General features: G+C 39.2%; 1 protein-coding gene across 4 annotated transcripts; it reads right to left on the bottom strand.

The window, feature by feature from the left end:
* Nucleotides 1–544: 544 nt before the first annotated feature.
* On the bottom strand, nucleotides 545–21,267 carry ASRGL1 (asparaginase and isoaspartyl peptidase 1). Of its 4 annotated transcripts, none has more exons than XM_063330223.1 (7): nucleotides 20,991–21,267; nucleotides 18,887–19,129; nucleotides 14,918–15,060; nucleotides 9,686–9,840; nucleotides 5,476–5,594; nucleotides 3,414–3,524; nucleotides 545–949 (listed from the first exon to the last, which is right to left on the bottom strand). In XM_063330223.1, the coding sequence occupies exons 2-7, from the start codon at nucleotides 19,071–19,073 to the stop codon at nucleotides 714–716; spliced, it is 951 nt and encodes a 316-aa protein (XP_063186293.1). In that variant the 5' UTR covers nucleotides 19,074–19,129; nucleotides 20,991–21,267; the 3' UTR covers nucleotides 545–713. The 4 variants fall into 4 exon arrangements, with proteins under 4 accessions (XP_063186293.1, XP_063186295.1, XP_063186296.1 ...); XM_063330225.1 differs by having other exon boundaries at nucleotides 21,028–21,267; XM_063330226.1 differs by having other exon boundaries at nucleotides 21,088–21,267.
* Nucleotides 21,268–22,587: the final 1,320 nt, after the last annotated feature.

Below are 22,587 nucleotides of genomic sequence, written 5' to 3'. Positions count from 1 at the left end.
ATTAAGTCAATAGTATCTGTCCTGTTAACTATCCACATATACTTCAAAATATTGTAACCTACTTTTTTTTCCTCTGTTTTTCAATTGTAGGTTGATGCCAATGAATGGAATAAAACAGGACTCCTCAGACAGCATCACATTTCCCATCTCTGGAGAAAAGTTATTTTCTACTTTATTATTATTTCCCCTGACAGTTACCTCAAGCCTGTGACAATGACGTAGTCTTAACTATTCGCTGCTGTTCGGTGGTATTTCAGTGACAGTTAGCACTTTGTTATCATTAGATGACTGCTCAAAAGACTCTGGAGAGCCATGCAATTTTTGAAATTCAGTTTTTAATTGATAGGTATTCATCTCTGAAATCATCCTGGCAGCAGTCTTTGAGAACGGGCACGGAAAGGAGTTTCTCTAATACTGAAACTCGGGCTCCCTTTAACACAGGATTAAGGCATGCTAACCAGAAACCTACTGACCATTCTCTTTCTTATCTAAAAAAGGAGGATCTCCTGACTTCCCAAAGGTATTAATACACACTAGACATATATCCATGACCACTGAAGGACTATGTCCAGATTTAATTTTGACTGTAAATGTGGCAATGCCTGTGAACCAATCGAAAGAGTACAGATCTTTCAGAAAGATGAAGTCAACTGTCATTGTCCTCCAGCAAAAACTGGAGATCTTACTCTTCCTCAGTCCATGTTTCTTCATTCTCAGAATCCCTCACTTTCAGATGCAAGTGCTTCATCAACAGATTTTGTATGCCTTTCCCCCGTGTAAATCCCATAATGCAGCTGGTCGTCCTTTACAGTAGCCCAGGACATCTGCTTGGTGGAGAACCTTGCTGCCCACTCTCCTGAACTGTTAACAACAATGACGCCCCCCAAGCCCCCAACTCGTGTCTTCATGTAGTCTAACGCAGTGTCAGCAGCCATCTCTGGTGACATTCCTGAAAAGAAGAACAAGATAACTTCGTGGTATCTGTCTTGAAACAAGTTTTTAAATTCCCTTCAAGTTTCATCCCTTCCCGTGAAGCTAGCCAAATCTAATTCCTCCTTCAACCAAATTCTTATTTTATTTTGAAGGGAAAAATGCCAATCTGCAATGTTTCAATCAAATGTTTGTCACAAGCTAGGTCTAAAGCATTTGCAATTTGAAAAAAACACATTAAAACAATCAAAAATGTCAATCATCTATGTTCCAAGTCCACTGTCTGCAACGGAGCTCAAAGCACATACTTCACATTGTCATTATTTATCAAAAGCAGACACCAGCATTACTCTTTCTGAAACTTCTGAAAGTATCAGACGAGATGAGGAACAACTTTTATCTTTTCATTATGGTTAACTCATATTAACAGGAATATTTTCTAAATAAATCAAAAGTTAATGTGTACACCATACACGCAGGCCTGTAATAGCTGCAGAATACTTGTTCCCTACAAGTGTGAATATATATTCAGGAATGCAGTTGGCTTGGCCTAATTGTTCTAAGATATACACCATCGGTAATGTTATGCAGCTTAAGTTGCAGAACAAAAACTGATCTTCATGCCTTCCCTGCAAATTTTGAGTTAAAACCAAACAAAACCAGCAGAGTCAGAATTATTCACAGCACTGCTGACTGACAGGATAAAGCTCCTTTCTCTGAGGTTATGGGTGACACTGTGACTATTCAAGTCAGTGGCACTGACTTCAAAGGGTCAGTATTTCACTGTTTGATTTTTCATCAAGACAACAGCTGCCACCGTAAGACAGCGATTCCAACAGCTGTTAAGACTGGCAAAGCAATTCACTCCTGAAATAGGAAAGTAAATTTTCCAGCATTGCTCCAAAAGAAGATATTTACTATGTGAATTACCGAATAGCTGAACAGAATTATGAAAGAGCTCTATAGTTGTTCTTAAACATGCAACTTCAATTGACCGTTCAAGGATTCAAAAAGTTACAATAACTTGAGGGTTTCTTTTCAGCACCTTCATGGAAACATAGTGAGGGGAGGTGGGGGGGGTTGTGAAAAAAAGTCTGTTGCTGACGTATTTTCTTGGCAGCTGAGCTATACTTCTGGGCAGGATGAATGAAGGTAGAGCAAGCACAGGCAGGGTGAACAAGTGCAAACGAATTAAACATGCACAAGTGTGGGTGCATTTTCTTTTTTTTTTTCCCTTCTCTTTTTTTTTTTTTTTAAATTTTAATTTGAGCCTCATTTGCCTTTCATACTGATTTATCACAAGCCAGATAACTGTTACCAATGCATAGGTTTTGCAATGCAGTTAACTTCAAGCCAGAGAAGAAACTGGTTTACAGAGTTTAGACTAAATACAGCTTAGAAGGCCATTCCCAAATTGAACATGTAGGGACATAATATAGAGAGCAAGGTTAGATCATAATGTGTTAGAGCTTTGGGAAATAATCTGTAGGTTGTATTTTATTCTGAAACTATCACATTAGCCAAAAGATTCCCAGAGAAATGCATCCATTATATGCAAACAGCTCTATAAAGCATAACAAAAATATTCTCAGCTGTTACTTGTCTCTCTACTTATTGCCTCTCCAATGAAAATGTAAATTGAAAGTTTTCCAACTATTTCCAGTTCAGTTGATCTCAAAGCAAGTTACACTGTACTGCCCAAAAGCTATGGCTTTCTAAAAATAATGGTGATATCTATATTAATGTTTCTTCAACTGCATGCAATACAAGGATGTTGTCTGGCTATGTTTACAGGCTGTAATATAATCAAGGGTTTAGATGACAAACTAACTTATGAAGGTAAAGCTCCAAAGGGTCATCCCACAGACAGATTATATTACAGTCACATAAGACATACTGTGTCAGCTGTTTACTACATACCCACCCAGTCAGTTTAGTGCATTTTCCAAAACAAAATGAAAATCTAAATCATAGTTAAAATGTCTTAAAAGCATTTCTGCTGCTATAATCACAGTTGTTAAAATAAAGACCTTTACAGTTTATTAGAAAGGTGATATCCTATGCTTTCTTATTTCAGCTCTGATTATCTATCTCTAGCCCTCCTCTACTGCTTCCTTAAGTATATCTTGCTTTTACTTGTTTCCTACTTCTTCGTTCACAAAATTTTACTTTGAAATTGGGAAAAAAAATATTAAGAGAACTTCAGTTAAACAAAGCATACAATAATGTCTTTAAATGTACATTGATCTAAAGCATAATTAAACATCAAGCAGCATAGATATTTTTGTCCATTTAAGGCTATTTTAGCTTTATCAATACTTTAGTACTTCATTTTGTTTTCAAAAAGAGGTGACCCACCCACATACCCCTGGGAGCAACTCTTCTGACAACTGTTCCAGGATGATAGTACATAAACTGAAACCTGTCATTAGGCAACGTTTCCTATCCTCATTATTTCAGCTTACAGGAAGTTTGGAATATACCTTGCTCCATGTGATAGAGGATCAGTCGGGCTAAGACCACTTTCATAATGCTCTCCCCATGTCCTGTGGTTGAAGTGGCACCAGAACGGTTATCAGCATAACCTCCGCTTCCTTTTCAAAGGGGAAAAAAAAAAAGGCGGCAACATTCTGTATTACAATTTACAAGCTCTGCATTGTTTAAAATAGGTACTGAACATTTCTTCCTAAAGGTCCAGCAATGCTGTGAACTTCTGGGAGCAAAGTGTCAGTAACAAACTTCTTTCTCATTTCTGCCTAAGTTTGAAAAGTAAAATGTACGACGGAGATCAACAACAGCTGTATGAAGTTAGTTGCCAAGTTGAGAGGGCTAGAAGACTAGTGATCTGCTTGTGGTTCAAGAAGCAGAAGCAGGCCAACACTTCACAGGGATGGGCAAAAATATTTTCCAGAACAGCAGGGGACAGTATATTGAGGATCAGCAAGATAGCAATGGGATGCAGAATGCCAGCTCACACATCACCAGTTGAGAAGATATGACGGCAGATCTTGTGACAACATTGGTCAATTCACCCAAGTTTGAGGGGAACTTATCTGCAAAAGCAGACAGAGATCTGAAGACCCTGAGGTCTAGTGAAGCATCACAAAGCACCCCTGAAGAACCTTGCAAGTCCTCACCACAAGCAGTGTTTCTTCTGTTGAACTCCCAACCCCCTCTCCTTTTATGTTCACTCTCATCCTTGTTTTGCTGGCACATTCCACACCCTGTTCTCCACCACGCTTCTGCTTGCTCAACACCCATGTTTCTAGCACATGTCCTAAGAAAATATTTCCCAGGAGCTGGGGAGGAACATACCACAGCATTATAAACAAGGTACTGGGGGAGGGGAAAGAGGCATACAAGAGCCATGAAAGTTTCTTCCCTTCTGTACTGTCTTGATCAGACCAGACCCTTTCAATGGACCCCGATTTACATGCGGTAAAACCCTGCCACAATCAGTCTGTCAGAGCCCCCTTTCAAAAGGCTCTGATACTTAAAAGGACAGCTAGCCTTTCCGTGTCCAATCCTGCAGATGTCTAGTAAGAGTGGAAGTTGCAAGCCATATGCTCAAGAGTGCCCAGTTTCACTTGTCCTTCACAGAACTATGTCCCATACTATAGGAGCCCTGAATACGACCTACATAAAAGAAGGGTATTTGCAGTCAGAAGGCTGCAATCAGAAATGAAGCTGAAAATCATAGTCCAAACACAGAGGGTAACAAAATATCGGCAACTTAGGGTGTGAGAGAAAGTTAGTATTAGTTTTATAGTAATCACGTACTGCCAACAGCAGTGCTATTTGAGTTTGGAACACATTTTACAAAAAATAATTATTTTCCAAATCCTAACGGCATGGTAGAACCCTGCAGCAATAAAACAGCGAGTCTGTCCCACAAGAGGAAGACGTCTGGGGAAAGGATTTCAAGTGTCTCTTTATACTTGGATAAGAGATCTCTTAAAATATTTCCTTTATTCCATACCTCAACTATTAGGCTCTGAGGTAGTCTTATCAGGGCTCTCTAAGAACAGGAATTTACTCAAAGTTGTCAGTGACTTTTACAATTCTGGCTCACTGATATAACAAACAGTAGTTACAATTACACCTACTTCCTTAAGTATCAAGAAAACAGCATCTTAGTATGGAACAGGCTACGTTTTTTTGACTTATCTGTAAGCATGGATGTACGAAAGGAGAGCTTTATCAGAACTAACAGAAAGGAAACACAGAGAAAAAAACATTAGCATTCAGGAAAGGACAGAAAAAAGAAATTCCCATCCCCATTTTCCAGACAGAAAAGTGTTGGATGATGATAATAATGACAGCACTACACCTCTACTCCCAATCCTTACTTGCGATCTCCATGCTGTGTTAAGGGGCTTGAGCTTTGACACATTTGAATGTTAGACCTCCATTTCAGATGTACCAGTATTTACGTTTCATTTCACTAAAGGAAAAGAGAATGTGTAATACATTTTTTTTTCCTTTTTTTATTTTTTCAAATGAGATACCTCCAAAAAATGAGAGGCAAGACCCCACACCCCATACCTATGCATGCTGTGTCACCGACACGGCCAATCAGTTTATTAGAGAGTCCTCCAGTAGATGTTGCACAAGCTACATTTCCTTCACTGTCTATAGCAACAGCACCGACTGTTCCAAGGTCTCTGCCAAGAAAAACAGTTCACAAAATTAGGTAGAATTAAAGCATACCTGCCAAAGCATGTTGCATTTATTTCTCAGCTGGCTTTAAAAAAAGATTACTGCGAAAAAATTACTGCTCGTCATAAAGCTATTTTTTACCATACTTCTCATTACAAAAATAACACACAATATGCAACAATTCTCATTGCTTTACATTTAATAGAGTAGAAAACACTCTTTTTTGTTTTTTAATTTCCCCCCATGACTTGTTTACCTTCATAGCATGGAAACTTCGACTTGCGGAGGAAAAACACGCAAAACAAAAGCACACGGGGCAGAAATATTTCTAGCCATCAGTTCTGGAGTAGTTTTTTGGCTGTGACACACAACTTTCCCCTAAACAGCAACTCAAAGACGCAAGAATTGTCTCCACTGTCTGAACAGGAGGTTAACCGGAATTATTAACGACAATGCACGTAAATGAGTGAATACAGAAAAGGAGAGTAATGTTATGAATGCACTGAATCATTTCCTTCCTGTTCCTCCTCTTTCCTCTTCCTTATTCCCCTAAATGTTTGAATGCCACAAAAAAAAAAAAAGTTATTTATGTGCCTTTCAACTAGCATTGTTCACAACGCATCATTAATACATATTTTCATCTTTGAAGCTATGCAATCTTGAGGTTTAAATCACTTGGCCAACAGAATCCGTTGAAACCGCACATTAGCTTAAAAATCTTCATATATAACAGGCTGCTTAAAATATACATGTGCATTCATACTCAGAGAAAAAAAGGCTATTGTAACTTAGTGTAACAGTTGCTGCACTGAGAAGCAACAATTTGAGTGTCCACACATTCCAATCTTGGCAATTCAAGTAGGAACGTAAACCAGTATCTGGATAGGAGATGTATACTGAAAAAAATCTAAATTCCTCCACACAGAAAAAGAATTTGTAACAATTCTTCAAGGACGTGCCCAACAGGTGACTGGAACAGGAATACCTTTGGAAGCTGCCTGGGCACCAGTGAGGGTCCCCCGATAGCCCCACAAGATCTAAGCTAATTAAGTTCAGGCAAAGCCTTTGCGTACCATGAAACCCACAGTCAATTTCTCAAAAGAACCAGCTTCGCGTTCCCTCCTGCTTATGTAAAATATCATACCGTCAGTCCCTACACTTCATTCACAGCAATTCAAAGCTGACTGATGAATCACAGGCCTTACAAACTGCTCTGACATTTATGTGGAGACGGACCTCATCTCAAACTGATACGATGGTGCAGATGGGCTTCCCACCCATCCATCTGTTACTAATGATTTGCTGAAAAGAATATTAGCAAATCCAATACTCTCTTGCACGCTTATGTGGCACCCTTCAACCAACTCAAGTTAGATTCTCCTGAGACACTAAGCAAGATGAATCCAGATGGATATTTTCCTAGGTAGGTATTTACCTTAAGCAACTGCGAGAATAATTAAAGTACTCAGATCAGATACACAGCAGCTATCTGTTTTGGTACAAGAGCTCAACTGGTGATAAGTAACAAAGTAAATGTGTCTGACGTATGTTATCTGCAGTGGAGCAAATAGACAACTACGCTCACTTTCTTACTGTCCCTTTAAACTTTTTTGTCGCTTCAGTGTCACATGTTTTCATCTTCAGAACAAAGGCAAAGAAGATACAAACAACCTGTTGCATAGCTAGTTGACTCAGAAACATTACCAAGGCAGGCAAAACTGTCCAAGTAGAGATGTCATATTATAATCATCTCTCTATTGATAGTTAGTGACAGTAGCAAGAACCTCAACAAGTACCTGTAGTATACCAGAGGATGCTATTAGTAGTAACGATTTTGTTGAATGAAGAATTACTCTTACGTACTGCACACGCTGTAATACGGAATGGGTCACTTGGACTCATTCATTACCTTTTGTCTAAATCTTTCATTATCCAGTACCCATGAAGTTACATGTACATATTCTAACCCTATTCAACTAATAATACATCTGCTATTTTGTCTCTTAGCCCTGCATCAGTAATAGGGTTTTCTGTCAATTGCTGTCAGGGTCCTTGTTAATTAATACCTTCTCAAGTTACTCTTGCACTGTGATTCAGAGGGGCTAGTAGCCCACCTACTACCTTATCGCTGGACTCAACTCCCTTTCTGTGGGGTTCTCAGGCAAACTCCAGCAATTCTCGACAAAGGTATGGTCAGAATCTTTGGAGTGAGAGACTGTAGATAAAACAAACCACGCCTTATTCTCAGCAAAATGTGTACATGATGCCATGTTGTACATACAATGGAATCATAAGCTTTTAGCATAAATGAATGCAGGCTTCTAACTAGCAAAAGAGAAAGGTCTCTCTTCTGGAGGTACCAAACTTTGCTTGGAAAGCTGTGAACCCTCAAGGCTTCCAACACTGTTAGGACCAGGGGACTGGAAGTAAAGTATACACCAACCTTCAAATTCCCAGTATGATCTGGTATTACATTGTCTCTGACTAATACTACTGCACCTTCTGTCTGTTCACCTCAGGCAAGTTTCTACATAATCACCGTCAACATAACAGGGGAAAAAGAACATTCCACATGTGATACAGGAACAAATGGGCTTGCATAAAAAAAAAGACCCATTTTCAACTTTGTGAATTTGTGCTGATGTTTTGGGCACTGGTTGTCAGAAAAAGAACAGCATGGCCAAGACAAAAAAAAGTTTTGAGCCTTTCAGAAATACACAAGCGTTCTATTATCAGATATTCCAGAACAAGACAATGCTGAAATTAAAGATGCCTACCACTGTCATAAGAAAAAAAAGTAATTAAGTAGTTTTAAAGAATGAATTTTAGTTTTAAAGACTCAGATGCCTCACCATTCTGACTTATATATTCAGGAGACCAAGAGGCAGTAGGGGCTATGCCATCCTCAAAATTCTTCATAATGAATTATAATACCACACAGTCCTTGGAAAGACCATGGATCAAAAGAAAACTTGTTGGATACAAGATGAACTATGACTAAGACCTTATGGTCAAGGAACAACTTCACTTTGTTTACAAGACCACATTTACAGTTGCTTCATGAATTTGTTTTTCCTTCTAGCAATTTACTGAAAACAACATATAGCTTGTAGTTTATAGCCTCATTTCATGGACTTTAATTAACCTGCCCACAGAAGAAATTTCCTCCTTTTGATCTACAAATTCTTCAGCTCTGCTTCTCTCATTACTACTATTTCACAGAACAGATGAACAACATGTAATACAGTATTTATGTAATGTAATAGTGTCTTCCTGTTCTACAACCATTGATGTACAAATGGAAGCTCAAAACAATTTAGTATGTATGCCTACCTCACAGGCATGAAAAGCTTTTTTGACACCTGATGATTTTCCTTCCTTTCCCATCCACCTCACCTTCCTCTCTACTTTATATGAGACTTGCCTATTTTTCAAGTAACTTTCATTTTGTTGTTTTGCAATACCATCCAGTAGCACCTCTTTTCACACCTACCACTACACTGAACAACTTGGTGATTTTTTTTCATTCTTATCTACAACAACAGCCACAATCAGCACTCCTAAGGAGTTACTGGTCAAAATCTGATGTTATTTAACTACCTAATGCCAGTTTAAAGACAAATCTACTCAACAAAGATCAGCTTTATTAATTTTTTTTTCATGGACTTGTTTTAAAACGCGGACTGGAGTTTTTTTAACATCACAGTTCCTCCGTGGAAAAGAACTAGCCAAAGTTTGTTAAAGCTGCTGTATGCACTTCTGTAACTGGTGATTTTAAGAGCAACAGGTTCTAGCTTTGTCCTCTATTAATACCACAAAAGCTGTGTGACCAGCAATCTTCTTAAGCCATCAACAAGTTTGTTCAACTTTGTTCCAGTCACTTATACTTGAGCAAATTCATTGAAAAGTTGACTTTTCATTACTTTCACTGAGGACATACTGTGAAGACTGTATCAAACCACATAACACTCGAAGTATTCTGAAGTCTGAATACAGGTCTTAAAGCTTTGTTGGTTTTTGGTGGGTTTTTTTGAACTGATAGCACAAAGTAAATTACCCAAATTTAAAAAGAAGAAGTATTTTACAAAACCCCTACTTCTGAAACTCTTCAGGGTTGGAATCTGGCTCAAGGTTCTTCTTCCATCTCTCTCGGGATCTCTCGGTTATGAGTTTCTCCCCTGGAGTCTCAGGAATGCCCATGGCCTGAGCAAACAGGTGTGCACCATGGTCAGTCAGCAGCATGTGCTTCGTCTGCAGAAGACCAACAAGAGATTCATTGACAATTCTTGTTTTGCCTTGTACTGAGCAGTTTTGTATAAGCACTCTCTACTTTTAAAAGTATCCACATAAAGAAAATGACAACTTTTATTTTTAAACTTTCGAGATTTCTATGCCTTTATCCTCTTCCACTAGCTGAAAAAAATTTCAGCTCTTCAAAACACAGATACAAACTTTCACCATTAGTAGAAAAGAATTGCATTTCTCTGTTTAATACTTATTATAATGGGATAAGAAAAATTGGTAAATTTACTCTTTGGCATGCAACTTCTTTGTACCATTTCCAGTCAATCACCAAATCACTAATGAACTAACTGTTTTGTCCAGTTAACTAAGAGATCTAGAAGGATTTTACTCCGAAGGAAAGAATGGTAAGTAAATTACTGTTATGTTTGAAGGTATTACACCTTGTAAAATAACCAAAAAAATATAAATATCATACATTAAGTGTTTCTTAACATCAGCTGAACCATTTTATTTTACATATTTCCTTCAACTAGGTGCTACTCTTACAGACCCTGAATTTCAAATTTAAGAACAGAATACTGTTCTAACGGGTTTGATCAAAGAATGTTTGCTCTCTTCTAACAACATTTGCAGAAGCTCTATTTAGATTCCTTTAGTCAGCAAAGCACTTAGACCAGCTTTTAAGTCAACATCCTTAGTTAAATCCACGCCTCAAAGTCTGTACAGCTTGGTTAATTCCTATTTTAGAGATACTTGCCAGAAAATCCGTTTCATTAATCCTTATACTTTAGTAGGAGATCTAAAATGTGATTTTTCTTTTTTTTTTTTTGTTTTTTAAATCTGTGTCTAAGCATCAACTTCTTGGACCGCTACACAGCTGTTAATTGCTCACCAGAGCCCAGGTAGGTTTTGGAGGAGCGGTGGTCTGACTCTAAAGTATGGAGTCATTTCAGAGCACAGCACCTAACTTCAAGCAAGCTTCACGTCCATGCAGCAGCACAGCACACAGGTGCCAAACGAGGCCCAAGAAGTAGAGCTACATGATGCTGGAGGCAGCAGGCTTGCCGAGCCAAAGCGCCACACACTCAGCTCTCAGCCTGAAGCGAGGATGCAAAGGTTGGGTATTTCTCTGTCATGCTGCATTCTGCAGGACATTTACAGTCTCAATGCTTTAGACTTTTAAGATGTTGCAGACCACCAACTTCCATTGACTTCTAAAGCAACAACAAGCAATCACTCCCATGACCAGCCCACAGCACTGCATTGTTTTAAAGGATTCCAGGCCAACCTCTTCCCAACCCACGGACATTGATCCCTACTTAAGCCTATTACAGCCTCTGCACTAACCCCTTCAGATAGTTACAGTAGCAGGCAGCGTGACTACACTTTGGAAACACTCCTGATGTTGTGGTGCTGACATCAAACATTTTTGAAAATTTAAATGACATTTTATTGACAAATTAAGTCCTCAATTCATGTCAGTTGCTTTAGGGAACAAGAATAAGTCCTCTGTATATGTGAATGAGTGAGCAACAGGCTTACATGCTGAGTGATGTTACCAGACAATAAAAGACCTACCTATTTCGACATAAACTAATGTTCTTCGACTTGAAAGCCAACTTCTTTGTACAATACTGCCCCCCTCTGCCACTAAACCACCAGAAGCACACAATCCAATAATTCAAACTGGTCTTGGTTGGGGTTTTTTGTGGTTTTTCTTTTTTCTTTTTTTTTTTTTTTTTTTTTTTTTTTTTTAGGAAATACACAGAACTTTTCTTTTGACTTTATCTCTATCAGAAGCCTGCGTTTTCCATCACTTGCTTTCTTCAGCAATTGAGACTCTGTATCATCCTTTAAATAAGTTGGTTTTTTTTTTTTAAGTTTTATTGTAAAAAATTGAAGCTATTTCTTAAAACTTTTTCAAAGGGTTCCCTCCCATATGCAGATTCTGATAACATACCCACCCTCCTAAGCTGCACAAACAAGAAATACTTGCATATAGAGGAATAAGCTTCTATGATACAGTGGTTTGGTTTTTGTTCAGCCCTCACTGAAAAGAAGGTATCTTCCGGAGAAATTTATTTGTTTTTATATCCAATATATCTTGTCAATCAAAAGAACTGGTAGAATATTACCAAACAACCCGGAACCACACTTTTCTGTCTCATCCTTCTACAGTTTCATTAATATGTTTGATAACTTTAATTGCCTCATTTTTCTGAGATACACCTACACAAAACAATCCAAAAGGACAAAAAAAAAAAAAAAAAAGAAAAAAATAAAGGGTTCCAGAGATCTTACTAAAACCCAACAAATGTTGGCAAGTTTAGTTAATTTCATGGGAAAGGGGGAAGAGAAAATCTCCCAAATTTCTGCAGCTGGCCTGAAATTCAGACCATCACCATTCCTTATTTAACAATCCTAGCAATGCGCAAAGCACAGCAAAATTTTGCACCTTTGTCTTGAGAAGTCTCTGTTCTAAGCTAAGTTCTCCTTTGTCTAATGTAAAGGGCTGGATGATAAAGTAGTGGAAAACAAATACACAGTTCACGTATACCAATGAATCAGTACTCTAATGTTCACGAGATGCCCATCGAATGAAGTGTTGGAGCTGAGGGGGATTACATGCTCCATCTAGAAAAAAAAAAGCCATTTCAATGTATCATTCTATTTTTGTTCACTACAAACAGGAATAATTCATCAGGAATTTAACTGCTTTCTCAAGGATTTGTTCAATTAGTTAACGCACTAAAAGCCTTTCATGTCTAGAGGCTGCCATGTTCAATAGTACAGTAAATCATGAATGGAAGTTATTTCCGTGCCTTTTCTTCTACCCCATGAATTTGGACAAGTTTGAGCCCAGTGAGGATGTCACAGCACACAGAATAAATGTGCGCAACAACAGTCTAGAAGAGCTACTCTGGCCACCAGATGGAGCCCATATTGTTCCATAATAGTAATGGAAATAAAGAAAATTACAAGCAGGTGGGGAAGGGGTTTTTCAGTTTGTTTGGTTTTGGGAGGTGCATGTTTCAAAATTCCTTAAGGCAGAGAAGCATCTCAAAACCGCTGGGAAATAAGCACCCTAACAGGCTTAAGATGCCAGGAAAACTACAGTCTTACTACCCATGGGTCACAGAGTTAAAATTACTTTTAATTATGCACAGAAAACCAAACCAAAATACACTCTGAAATGTACTGTGAAATATCCTGCATTGGTGTCCCAAAATTCCTGTCCAAGATGAACAGAAGAGTAACATCCGTTGGTAAACCCATTTACTACACCTGATGGAGAAGCAGCAGAAACTCACCTCAAGATACATCAAGCAATTTAGGCCAAAATTTACACTTAAACTTTGTCATTTACATGGAATTTTTTGCATATGGGCAAAGAGTAATACACTTCACCACAAAATGTCATGCTTTTAGGGCTACACCATTATACTTGGTCCTGTACAATTAAATTTTATGATTTCCTTTTAGATTTAGCCTCAATATTTTTGAGCATGAGAAGCACCACACAACAAGAAGACTGACCTTATAACAGACAAGAAAGACAAAGGAAAAGTTTTTTGTTTTGTTTTGTGTTTGTTTGTTTTTTAAAAAAACACTTTGGAAAGTTATGTTTTCGAAAACCAACAGTGTTGTTTTCACTTTATTCTTGTTGACTTAAATAGGATTTTGTCACAGAAAAGACAAAAAAAAACCACCTCAGTGATTTTGGAATATGAACTGAACAATGGTCATTAAAAGAAGTTATCTACAGAAAAAAATCCCCCAAAACCCCAACATTCCCTCCAACATGCTAGAAGATATCTTTCTACCCTCCACCTATGTTCTCAAATTTTGAAAAATTTGGTCTTGTGAAGCTGTTTAGCAGCTATACTTATTTATTTGTTCTAGTTAAATGACAGAATATAAAAAACACATGAAGCAAGAAAAAGCTTATTCAGTCCAAATTTTAATATTATTTTCTAGTAAATGTACATTTCACTAAAGTACTTATATTAAATACTTTAATGGATACTATCCTCCAACTAAGGGCAAAAATAATTCCTGTCTTCTTTGGAGGCTATTGAGGACAAATTACATTTCAATCATCTTTATAGATCACCAAAAGACGTTCTGTTTCCTCAAAAGTCACTTCAAAAGGTTACTGAAACATAAAACCTCTCTGTTAATAAGTGTTTTTGCAAATATGAACCCTTCTCAACAATGGGGCAGCTGCACTAGCAGGATGAAAAATGTAAACTCCAAAGACAATACAAACTTTTTGATCACTGTCACAGACCAGTAATGGTAAAACAGATGCACATATCACAAAAATGGCCTAGTCCATCCTGAATCATCCCACTGGCACCATTTCTGAAAAACGAGAGAAGTCTGCTGTGGCAGATATCACAGGGACTTCATAGTGCAGTAAGGTGGGATCAGTTTTAGATAGAAGGTCAAATAATAATCATTCCACTTCCCTGATAAGTTTGATTCTCTTGGAAAATCTGTCACCATCACACAGTGTTAATGTTATCTTCTACTGCTGGAAGACCATGACTTTGCACTAAGGCTACCATCTGATTAGGTCACAATGGAGACGGCTATCTAGAACAACGTAAGACTGCTTACATGGCCAAATGTGTTATTGGGTCTTTTAATTCAGTTCCATGTCATTGCAAAGTCAACAGTTAATTATCCAACTTGAATCTTGCAAGATCAAGCAGAAGACTCAGTGACAGCATAAAAGCTCTTCAAAAAACAAGTGAACAAAAAAAACCCCTAAAATACTGAACACCAGCTGTGGAGCTACAGGAGATCAACGTTTATGGGTCAATTTCTCCTTAAGCTTCCAATTGCATGGTAGAACTTATGTTTCCTTGGAATGTTATCTTTAATAAATAACTTTCAAACCCCCTTAAAATAAAGAGTTCTTCATGGTCATGACCATAATTTCCAAACTCTGCCATCCATTTCTCCCATATTTCCTGCTTTAAAGCACTACACAAACACCACCATTGAGGTATATCAATATACTGGATGAAGTTCTAAGGGAAAAAATGTTTCATACTCAAGTACATATTCAGCATACCTTTTCCATGACAAGCCGAGCAAGTTTTATTGGGTTTGCTATACATTTAACTGCAGACACTGCTCCAGAGTCTAAATTTTTTCCATCCATGATAATGGCATCCATTTCTACTTCACCTTTTTCATTTAAAACAGATCCACAGCCTGAAGACCAAAAAAAAAAAAAAATTGGGATGAACGAAAAAAGAAGACAGTCATTAAGAGCTAACCATCAGGTGATTCAATTATTAGATCTCATCAAGCAAACCTTCCCTTTCCCAGTTTGTTGTCTCAGTCATTGAAAGTATCTCCTGAATACAAACAAAACAGCAGAAACACTGCTGACTATAACCACAAAATCCAACCATTAACAGAAGTCTCACAGAGTACAATGTCTACTTTAAAATTGAGTTTTACTTTTATCAAATGAAAACCACACTTCCAATCCCATCCAAAATGAAATACTAGGTATGAAAGTTAAAATGACCAACAAACATGAACAGAATTCGTTATCCCCCAGAGCACTTCAAGTGAACATAAAACTATTTTTTTTTACAGTTTTTCCAAAGGAGGATATAACATAACCCAACAAAATAGCTGTATTCAATCCTATCAACAGATTAACGTCACACAGCATTCCAAGAAACTGCCAAAATTGATGGAGCAGAATAAAAATGTCCACTCACTAGTGTAACAAAAGCTTGAAATAACAAGTTCTTCATTACCTAATAAAAACAGTAGTCGAAGGAATTGAAAAAAAAAAAAGTAATAAAATGCTGGGTAGCTATTTTCTTCTATAATTATCGGTGCTATCACTAACCTAATTGAAAATTAATGAGATACAAAATGAGACAATGCAAATAGGTTGGGTTTGTCTTTTTTTTAATAATGCCAATAACTGTATCACAGGGGAATAATCAGTTGTAAGTCATCAAGTGCACAAGCCTTGCTAATAAAGATGGAGAAGACTAAACTTAAAAAGAAGTAAGCAAAACAAAACAAAGCATGACAGACTTACCCAGTAGCTCAGGTGAAAAGACTTGAACATTTTTACAGAGCTAAAACAGTGAAGAGAGACATGCCCTCTAAGAACAATTAATTCTTAGAGAGCTGTATAGCCACTCTCTCATCATTCCAGTGACCACTGTGAAAGCCTGTAGACCATGGCAAGGCTAGATACTAAACTTCAAGTTATCTGAGGTAGGATGAATGCTTCCTTCTATGGTTACAGACTGTCTTTTCACCTGCCTTTCAGCATGATGGGTAGGGACTACTTGCCTCTGAGGCCATGGTATTCATTGGCAGCAGCACTGAAAGTAACAATGTCTGGCTCACTTGTGAAGCAAAGGACACAGGGAAAAACAGAAGACAAAATCTAAGGGGACACAAATAACGGACGTATCTCACATTAGCCAAATCACAGCAGGGGTACTGAGAGGAGTACTCCGATTCCTGCTGTCTACAGGGGTACTGAGAGGAGTACTCTGTTCCCTCTATCTGTCCTCTGTTCTGCAAAGGCTGAGGAAGGAAGAGCATGCAAGGTATACTATAAGGACAGTTCTTGTATCCGGAGCATTCACACTGAGCTATAAATACTATAAATACTAAATACTGCTAGTCATGAATACATGAAGGAAATAAAACCAAGACCACTTCCTCATCACAAGCAGAACTTGATGACTTCATTATGCTCTGAGCGCCTCCACTGAGCCTACATCAAGATGCATATACACAGCACGGCTTAAACCTCATAATTCAAAAAAAAAAAAAAAGAAAAAGACACAACTTGATCATTATACCCATTCTTCCCAATCTTTATTGTTGTCTCGTAGCCATATCTGTATTTTCCTTGAAAATATTACAGTGAAACTGATTTTTCTTTTACAAAGATAAATACCACACGGTGAGTTTTAAATAGCCACTCCAATCAGGGCCCTCTTCACATAGCTTTCAGCTCATTTTCAACAGCTACTGAGAGCAGCTATATCTAATGAGCGTTAACACAATTAGATGTATCTGAAAGTGATTACCAGACTACTTGCCATTTGGATCATCATAGTCAACTTGAAAAAGGGCTTAAGGCTCAAGTCCAGTTTAAGCAAATTTTGCTAAAAATTGCTTATTTAATATACTACAAACAAGGTCTAAATATTGTTAAAACAAATTGAAGTAAACACATTTAAACAAAAAAATAATTCAACATATATTAAGGATAAACATGACCTTAGACCATAAAAAAGCATGTCACAATCATGAATTGCGTTTTGTAGGTTAAGCAACATATTAAGTTGCAACTGTATATCAGTCATTGGATATGGTAGAGTCTAAGGTCCTCTCCCCAAATGATACAACCATTTTTAGAGGAGTATATACTGCTCGCAGGCGTCAGTTCAATGATGGCACACTACAAGAGAGCATGGTTCAGAAAAAGTGACAAGATCCCACATAAAGGTTAAAAAAACCCAACTGTATGGAAACCACAGAATATTACTAGTTATTGTGATCTTACTTAGTGTAACTGCCCAAATGCTTCAGACATTTGCGGGCAAGTTCAATAAATGAGCCTAAACAGATTACAAAGTAAACTTTTATCACTTAAGAGTCACACTGAGCTAAAATATATTTTCAGCTTAAAGTATGTTGATTTACAGAACCATCAAAATTAATGTATAAGAAACCAAGAAAGCATTTAATTGTTTACATGGAATGATTAAGAAAGAGATGTAAACAATCTTTAAGCTTAAATTTATATTGAAGTTGCTTCCACGTTAACATTGGGCACCTAATGTCGGGCAGAACATTACTGAAGAGATGCTTCTCAAGAATTAGGATTTTTTCCTGCCCTGAAGTAGCTGGTGTTTTTAAAATAGCAAATCTAAATTCTCTCAACAAAGAGGTATTTGTAGACATAACCCAGAAGAATAGAAAGTCAAAGGCCAGATAGATACTGATTTACTAACCTGAACAAAACAGTCCTAAAGGCTAGTGACTGATTTAGAGAACAGGTGAAGAAAAATAAAAGTTAAATGAGAGAATGCCACCCTGATGTTAATTATATAATAGTATGCACCACATCCAAAAGTCCATCTCTAAAAGTCCATCTCTAAAAATCAAGACGTTCAACCCAAGTCAGTAACAGAACTGAAACTTTCATATGAAGTAAAAGCTCTCCCTTGCTCTCAATTACAAGGTGAGAAAGAACAAGAGAATCTCTGCAAACTAAGTGTGCAAGTAACTAATAGCTATGTTATCTAAGACACTGAACACTGACAGGTCTGTCTTTCCATGTTCATTCCTGACATACCTTGGTGGGGGTGGGGAAATATTTTCACTGAAATTAATCAAAATAATAAATTTGAGATCATATGAAGAGGAGAAAAATATTTGACTATTGACATTAACATTAATTAACATTAATTGTTAGGAAATCCAGTTATGAACCTTTACTGTATAAATTCACGACACATATACCACTACTGCATTATTTCTGTATTTTTATTTACAAAAGCACTAATTGCAAGTATTAATTAAAACACCTAAAATCCCAAAGAACAGTGTTCCTCTGGCAATAGTAAAGGTCAAGCATTAAGGTTTAAACATTGCTGCAAGCTATATTTAACTGCTTTAAACATGAATGTTAACTACACATATCCTCCATTAAGGAGTCCATGTCTTAAAACTGAATGCACAGCACAGTAACAGAAGATTTACAGAAAAGTAATACGGCACCAGAGAAGAATGGAATGGCAGGTATAAAACGCTGAAAAATGAGAAAAAGAGTAACTCATCTGCCTAAATGTACTCAGAGAAACTATGGTACATACTATGCTCTTTTATTATACAGAGAAATAAGCTATTTTGTGACACTGTATTTACTCCACTGCAATGTGCATCATTCAAAGAAAATGCAAGCCAGCATTTTCAGAAGCATCAGGGCAAAACACTTTAAATACACGATGATTCTAAACCCACTTAATTCTTGAGAAATTACCTGCATTAAAATGAGGATCATCCTCCATTGATCGTACTGCCTCCTCAACTGCATCCAAGGCACTGCCTCCCTGTTTCAGGACACCATAACCTCGCAGTGCAGCTCTGACAACACCGGCACGACTTCCCTCTTCTCGTTCTTTAAAAATCCGGCCAGCTCCACCATGCACCACAATGACAGGCTTCATCCTGCCAAATTCCTCCCGAGGCTTCCAGCTGTGCACACAGGTTACTCGTAATTAGCCTATTTTGGAAAGAAGAATCTTTAGCATGTGCTCCCTTCTACATGGACAGAGCCCTGCAGGTTAGTTAACAGATACGGTCAGTTTGACTGCGACCATTTTACCTTTCAGGAAGCTGAATACTTGTGCGAAGGAGCTCCTAATGTTAGCCTGAACTGGAGGGGGCCCTGGGCAACTTGGTGGAACTTCGAGGTCCGCCCTGCTTTGAGCAGGGGGCTGGGACAGGTGGCTTCTGAAGGTCCCTTCCAGCCTAAGTTACTCTACAGACCTATGATTTAGCACGAAGCCTGTCATCTGGTAACACTACGGAAACAAGCATCTGAGTAACCCTTGATCCTGCTAACTATTCTTCATGTTAGATGGGTAGCTCTTTTGTTCAAGTACAGTAATATAACCAGAGATAGAGAAAAGTGATTGACCTGACCTGAGTTAACAGCTTAACCAGCTCTACTGCCTGGATTTCAACTCTCTGACCTCTTGCAAAACTTTGTACTTTGTGCATGAAAACAAGGCATTTGAACCTGGCAGTCAACAGTTTGTTGTTACAGCTCATGACCTCCTGTGAGCAAAAAAAGAGTGTTGCTACACATCTTTGGTGAAGGCAATTACTTTTTTGCTTCCAGAAAAAGGCAAAGGAGAAGCAGCCTCATCTCCCACCGGAATCTAGGGCACCTCACAGAGGAAACCCTCCACGTGAAAACAGCTTCTCAGGGCCAGCTATTTTTGGAGGCTGTGAAGAACAAAATCCAACAGTCTTCATCCTATTCATCTTTCATTCTATTCGCAAACCCTTTAGAAAGCATCTCCCCATCGTCCTGCACTACTGACAGCCTGATCCCTTGCACTCCAATGGCCTCAGGAGCAGCACTTGCTGTCAGGGCCCACTTGCGAGGATGGCAGTGGCAAGGAGCCAGATGAAGCCCCAGCCTGTGCTGCTTGGGTATTACAGCCTGAGGTGGGGCAGAAATGCCTTCCATTATCACCCAGGATCCCGTAATTGAGTGTGATGATTTGAGGAGCCCACAACAGTTTATTGTCATTTAGACAATAATTGTATCACCTGATGAACCCCTCCCCACACAGGAAGGGGAATCAGGGAAAAACAAGGAAACATGAGGGTTGAAATATAAATAGATTTAATAGGGTAAGACTAAATAATTAACATTGATAACACTAAAGAACCAGTATAATCCTGATACCAATATAAAATACACTCAGCCCATTCTATCAGTAGGAAGCTGTGCACTCCCAGCAGTGGGCAGCAAATGTCGGACACTGCGAGCGCTATGGCTTTGGGAGGAAGGGAAGGGCTCAGGGGTCTGGCAGCAAGGCAAGAAGTTCTCTGGACCGCCACCATCAAGGGAGAGAGAAAACTCTTCAGGAAATTTTCTAATTTATATTGAATGTGACATTTATGGCATGAAATAATCCTGTTGGCCACCTTGGGTCAAACGCCCAGGTCTGGCTCTTCCTCATCCCTGCACCTGGCTAGGCTTGAGAACACTGAGACCTCGAGATGCGCATAGCATAAAGTAAGTATTTTCACAAATTCAGACACTAGAGTCTTCTAAAAGCAGAGTTTCGCCGAGCATTAGAAGAGACTTCACTAAAAAAATAAAATTACTGAAAGATAAATTAGCCCTGTGTCGCTCAAACGAGGACAGCGAGGCCCTTCGAGTTTTTACTTCACCCCGCGGCTCCACTCTTCCCTCAGCGAGGGCGGGAGGCTCAGGGAGGAGCCGCTCAGCCACGGCCTCTCCTCAGCGGCCGATCGAGCCCCGCCGGGTATCGCCGCGCCGCCCCAGCCTGGGGGGGGCCTGGCCCGCGCCCCAACGGGGCTACCCGCCCACCGGGGCTACCTACCCGCCCGCCTGCTCCCGCCGCGCCCGCTCAGCCTCACCCGCCCCGGCGGAGAGCGACAGCGCGGATTCGGAGCCCGCCTGCAGCGCCCCGTCCTCACCGCAGCCCCGGACGCACTCCTGGGCGGGGGCCGGTACGGGGCAGGCCCGGCTGGCCCAGCGGCAGGGGATGCGCACCACGGAGGCAGGCGGGCGGGCGGCCCGCCCGTTCCCCGGCGGCGCCGCCGCAGGCAGCCGCCCTCAGCAGGCATGGCGGCACCCCGCCACGCTGAGGGATGCCCACAGTTAAGATGGCGGCTTGCTGGCGTTCTCGTCCGGGCGTTCAACGGCCGCGCCGGGGGAGCGGCCGCCACCGCCTCAGGGCCGGCGAGAGCGGCCGGGCCCTGCTAAATAGAAACCCAACGGCCCTTCCCTTCTCCTCTGAGTGGGACGAGTTATTCCCATTCCTATTCCCAAAGCTCGGACTGCAGAGTATAAATTGTAAGGGGCTGTGGGAGACATGAAGCGTCCCAGTCTGACATCAGGTTGGCCCAGGCCAGGTGAGGGTAGAGCTGTATAGGGCCCTGCTGGTCCCACATAGATCGCAACAGCAAGAAGTAAGCTTGCTGTTGATTGCTAATATTTTGTATAAATGATAGGCTGCTGGAGCAAGCAGTTGTTTGCTATGAAAAGAGCTACTTAAAAAGTTCTTCCTGAAAAGGAAATATATTTCTAAAATAGAGTTCATCTTAAAAAAAAAAAATATGCTAAAGTTCCTTTGTAGAAAAAAAAATGTAAACAAAAATTCCTCAAAATTCATACTGTAGTAAAAACATAAACAAAAAATTCTCAAAACTTATACGAATTCTACCCAGCAAGCAGCCGGCCTCCTTCTTTGATCATTCCTGCTTAACTCACCGCCTCTTGGCTTCTTTTTCTCCCCATTTTGCTGCCCTAGGCTCGGCTGTAGGGAGCCCAGTGAGCGCAGTCGGCTGCGGCCACACAAGGAGTCGAGGTGACGTGACTGTGCAGAAGGACAAGGATTTACGACAGTGGGCAGTCACTCAATTTAAGACCTGTTTTGGTCCTGAAGGTTGGTTTAAAATGAATTAGTGTGGTTTAATTAAAAGGAACTACTCTGGATGGTGTTTCATTGTCACTGGAAGGATTAACAAAGAGGAATTTAAATTTTGTACGTGAATTATTTGAGAGCACTGCTTGTTTTTATAGAATATTTATCTTGCTTTGAAAGGTGGTGTCAAATCAGGAAACTGATACTAGTTACATTAAATAGTTTAGAACAATTATTTAAATTGTACGGACAGCTGAACACTAAATTTATATAGTAACCTTAAGTTGAAATTTTAATACTAGTCTAACATTGTTACAATTCAACAAAACAAGCGTGTCACTTGATGGAACTGGAATAATCTGTTTCAACATCAGTTTTCTACCTTAAGCCCTCTCCAGCTGCCACCTTTGCCATTGTAGTCAAATAATGTTATGTTCTTTTAGAAATACTGTACAACCTCTCAGAACTTACTGGAAAGTATTCTTTTTAATTTTGTAGCTATTAAGTAGTTTTTTAAAATCAACATCTTGAACTGCATGTCAGGAATTTG

Source organism: Chroicocephalus ridibundus, chromosome 3 (assembly GCF_963924245.1).
Source record: "Chroicocephalus ridibundus chromosome 3, bChrRid1.1, whole genome shotgun sequence".
Taxonomy (NCBI): Eukaryota; Metazoa; Chordata; class Aves; order Charadriiformes; family Laridae; genus Chroicocephalus; species Chroicocephalus ridibundus.
The sequence above is the reverse complement of the archived record's forward strand: the minus strand, read 5'-3'. Positions and strand labels throughout refer to the sequence as shown.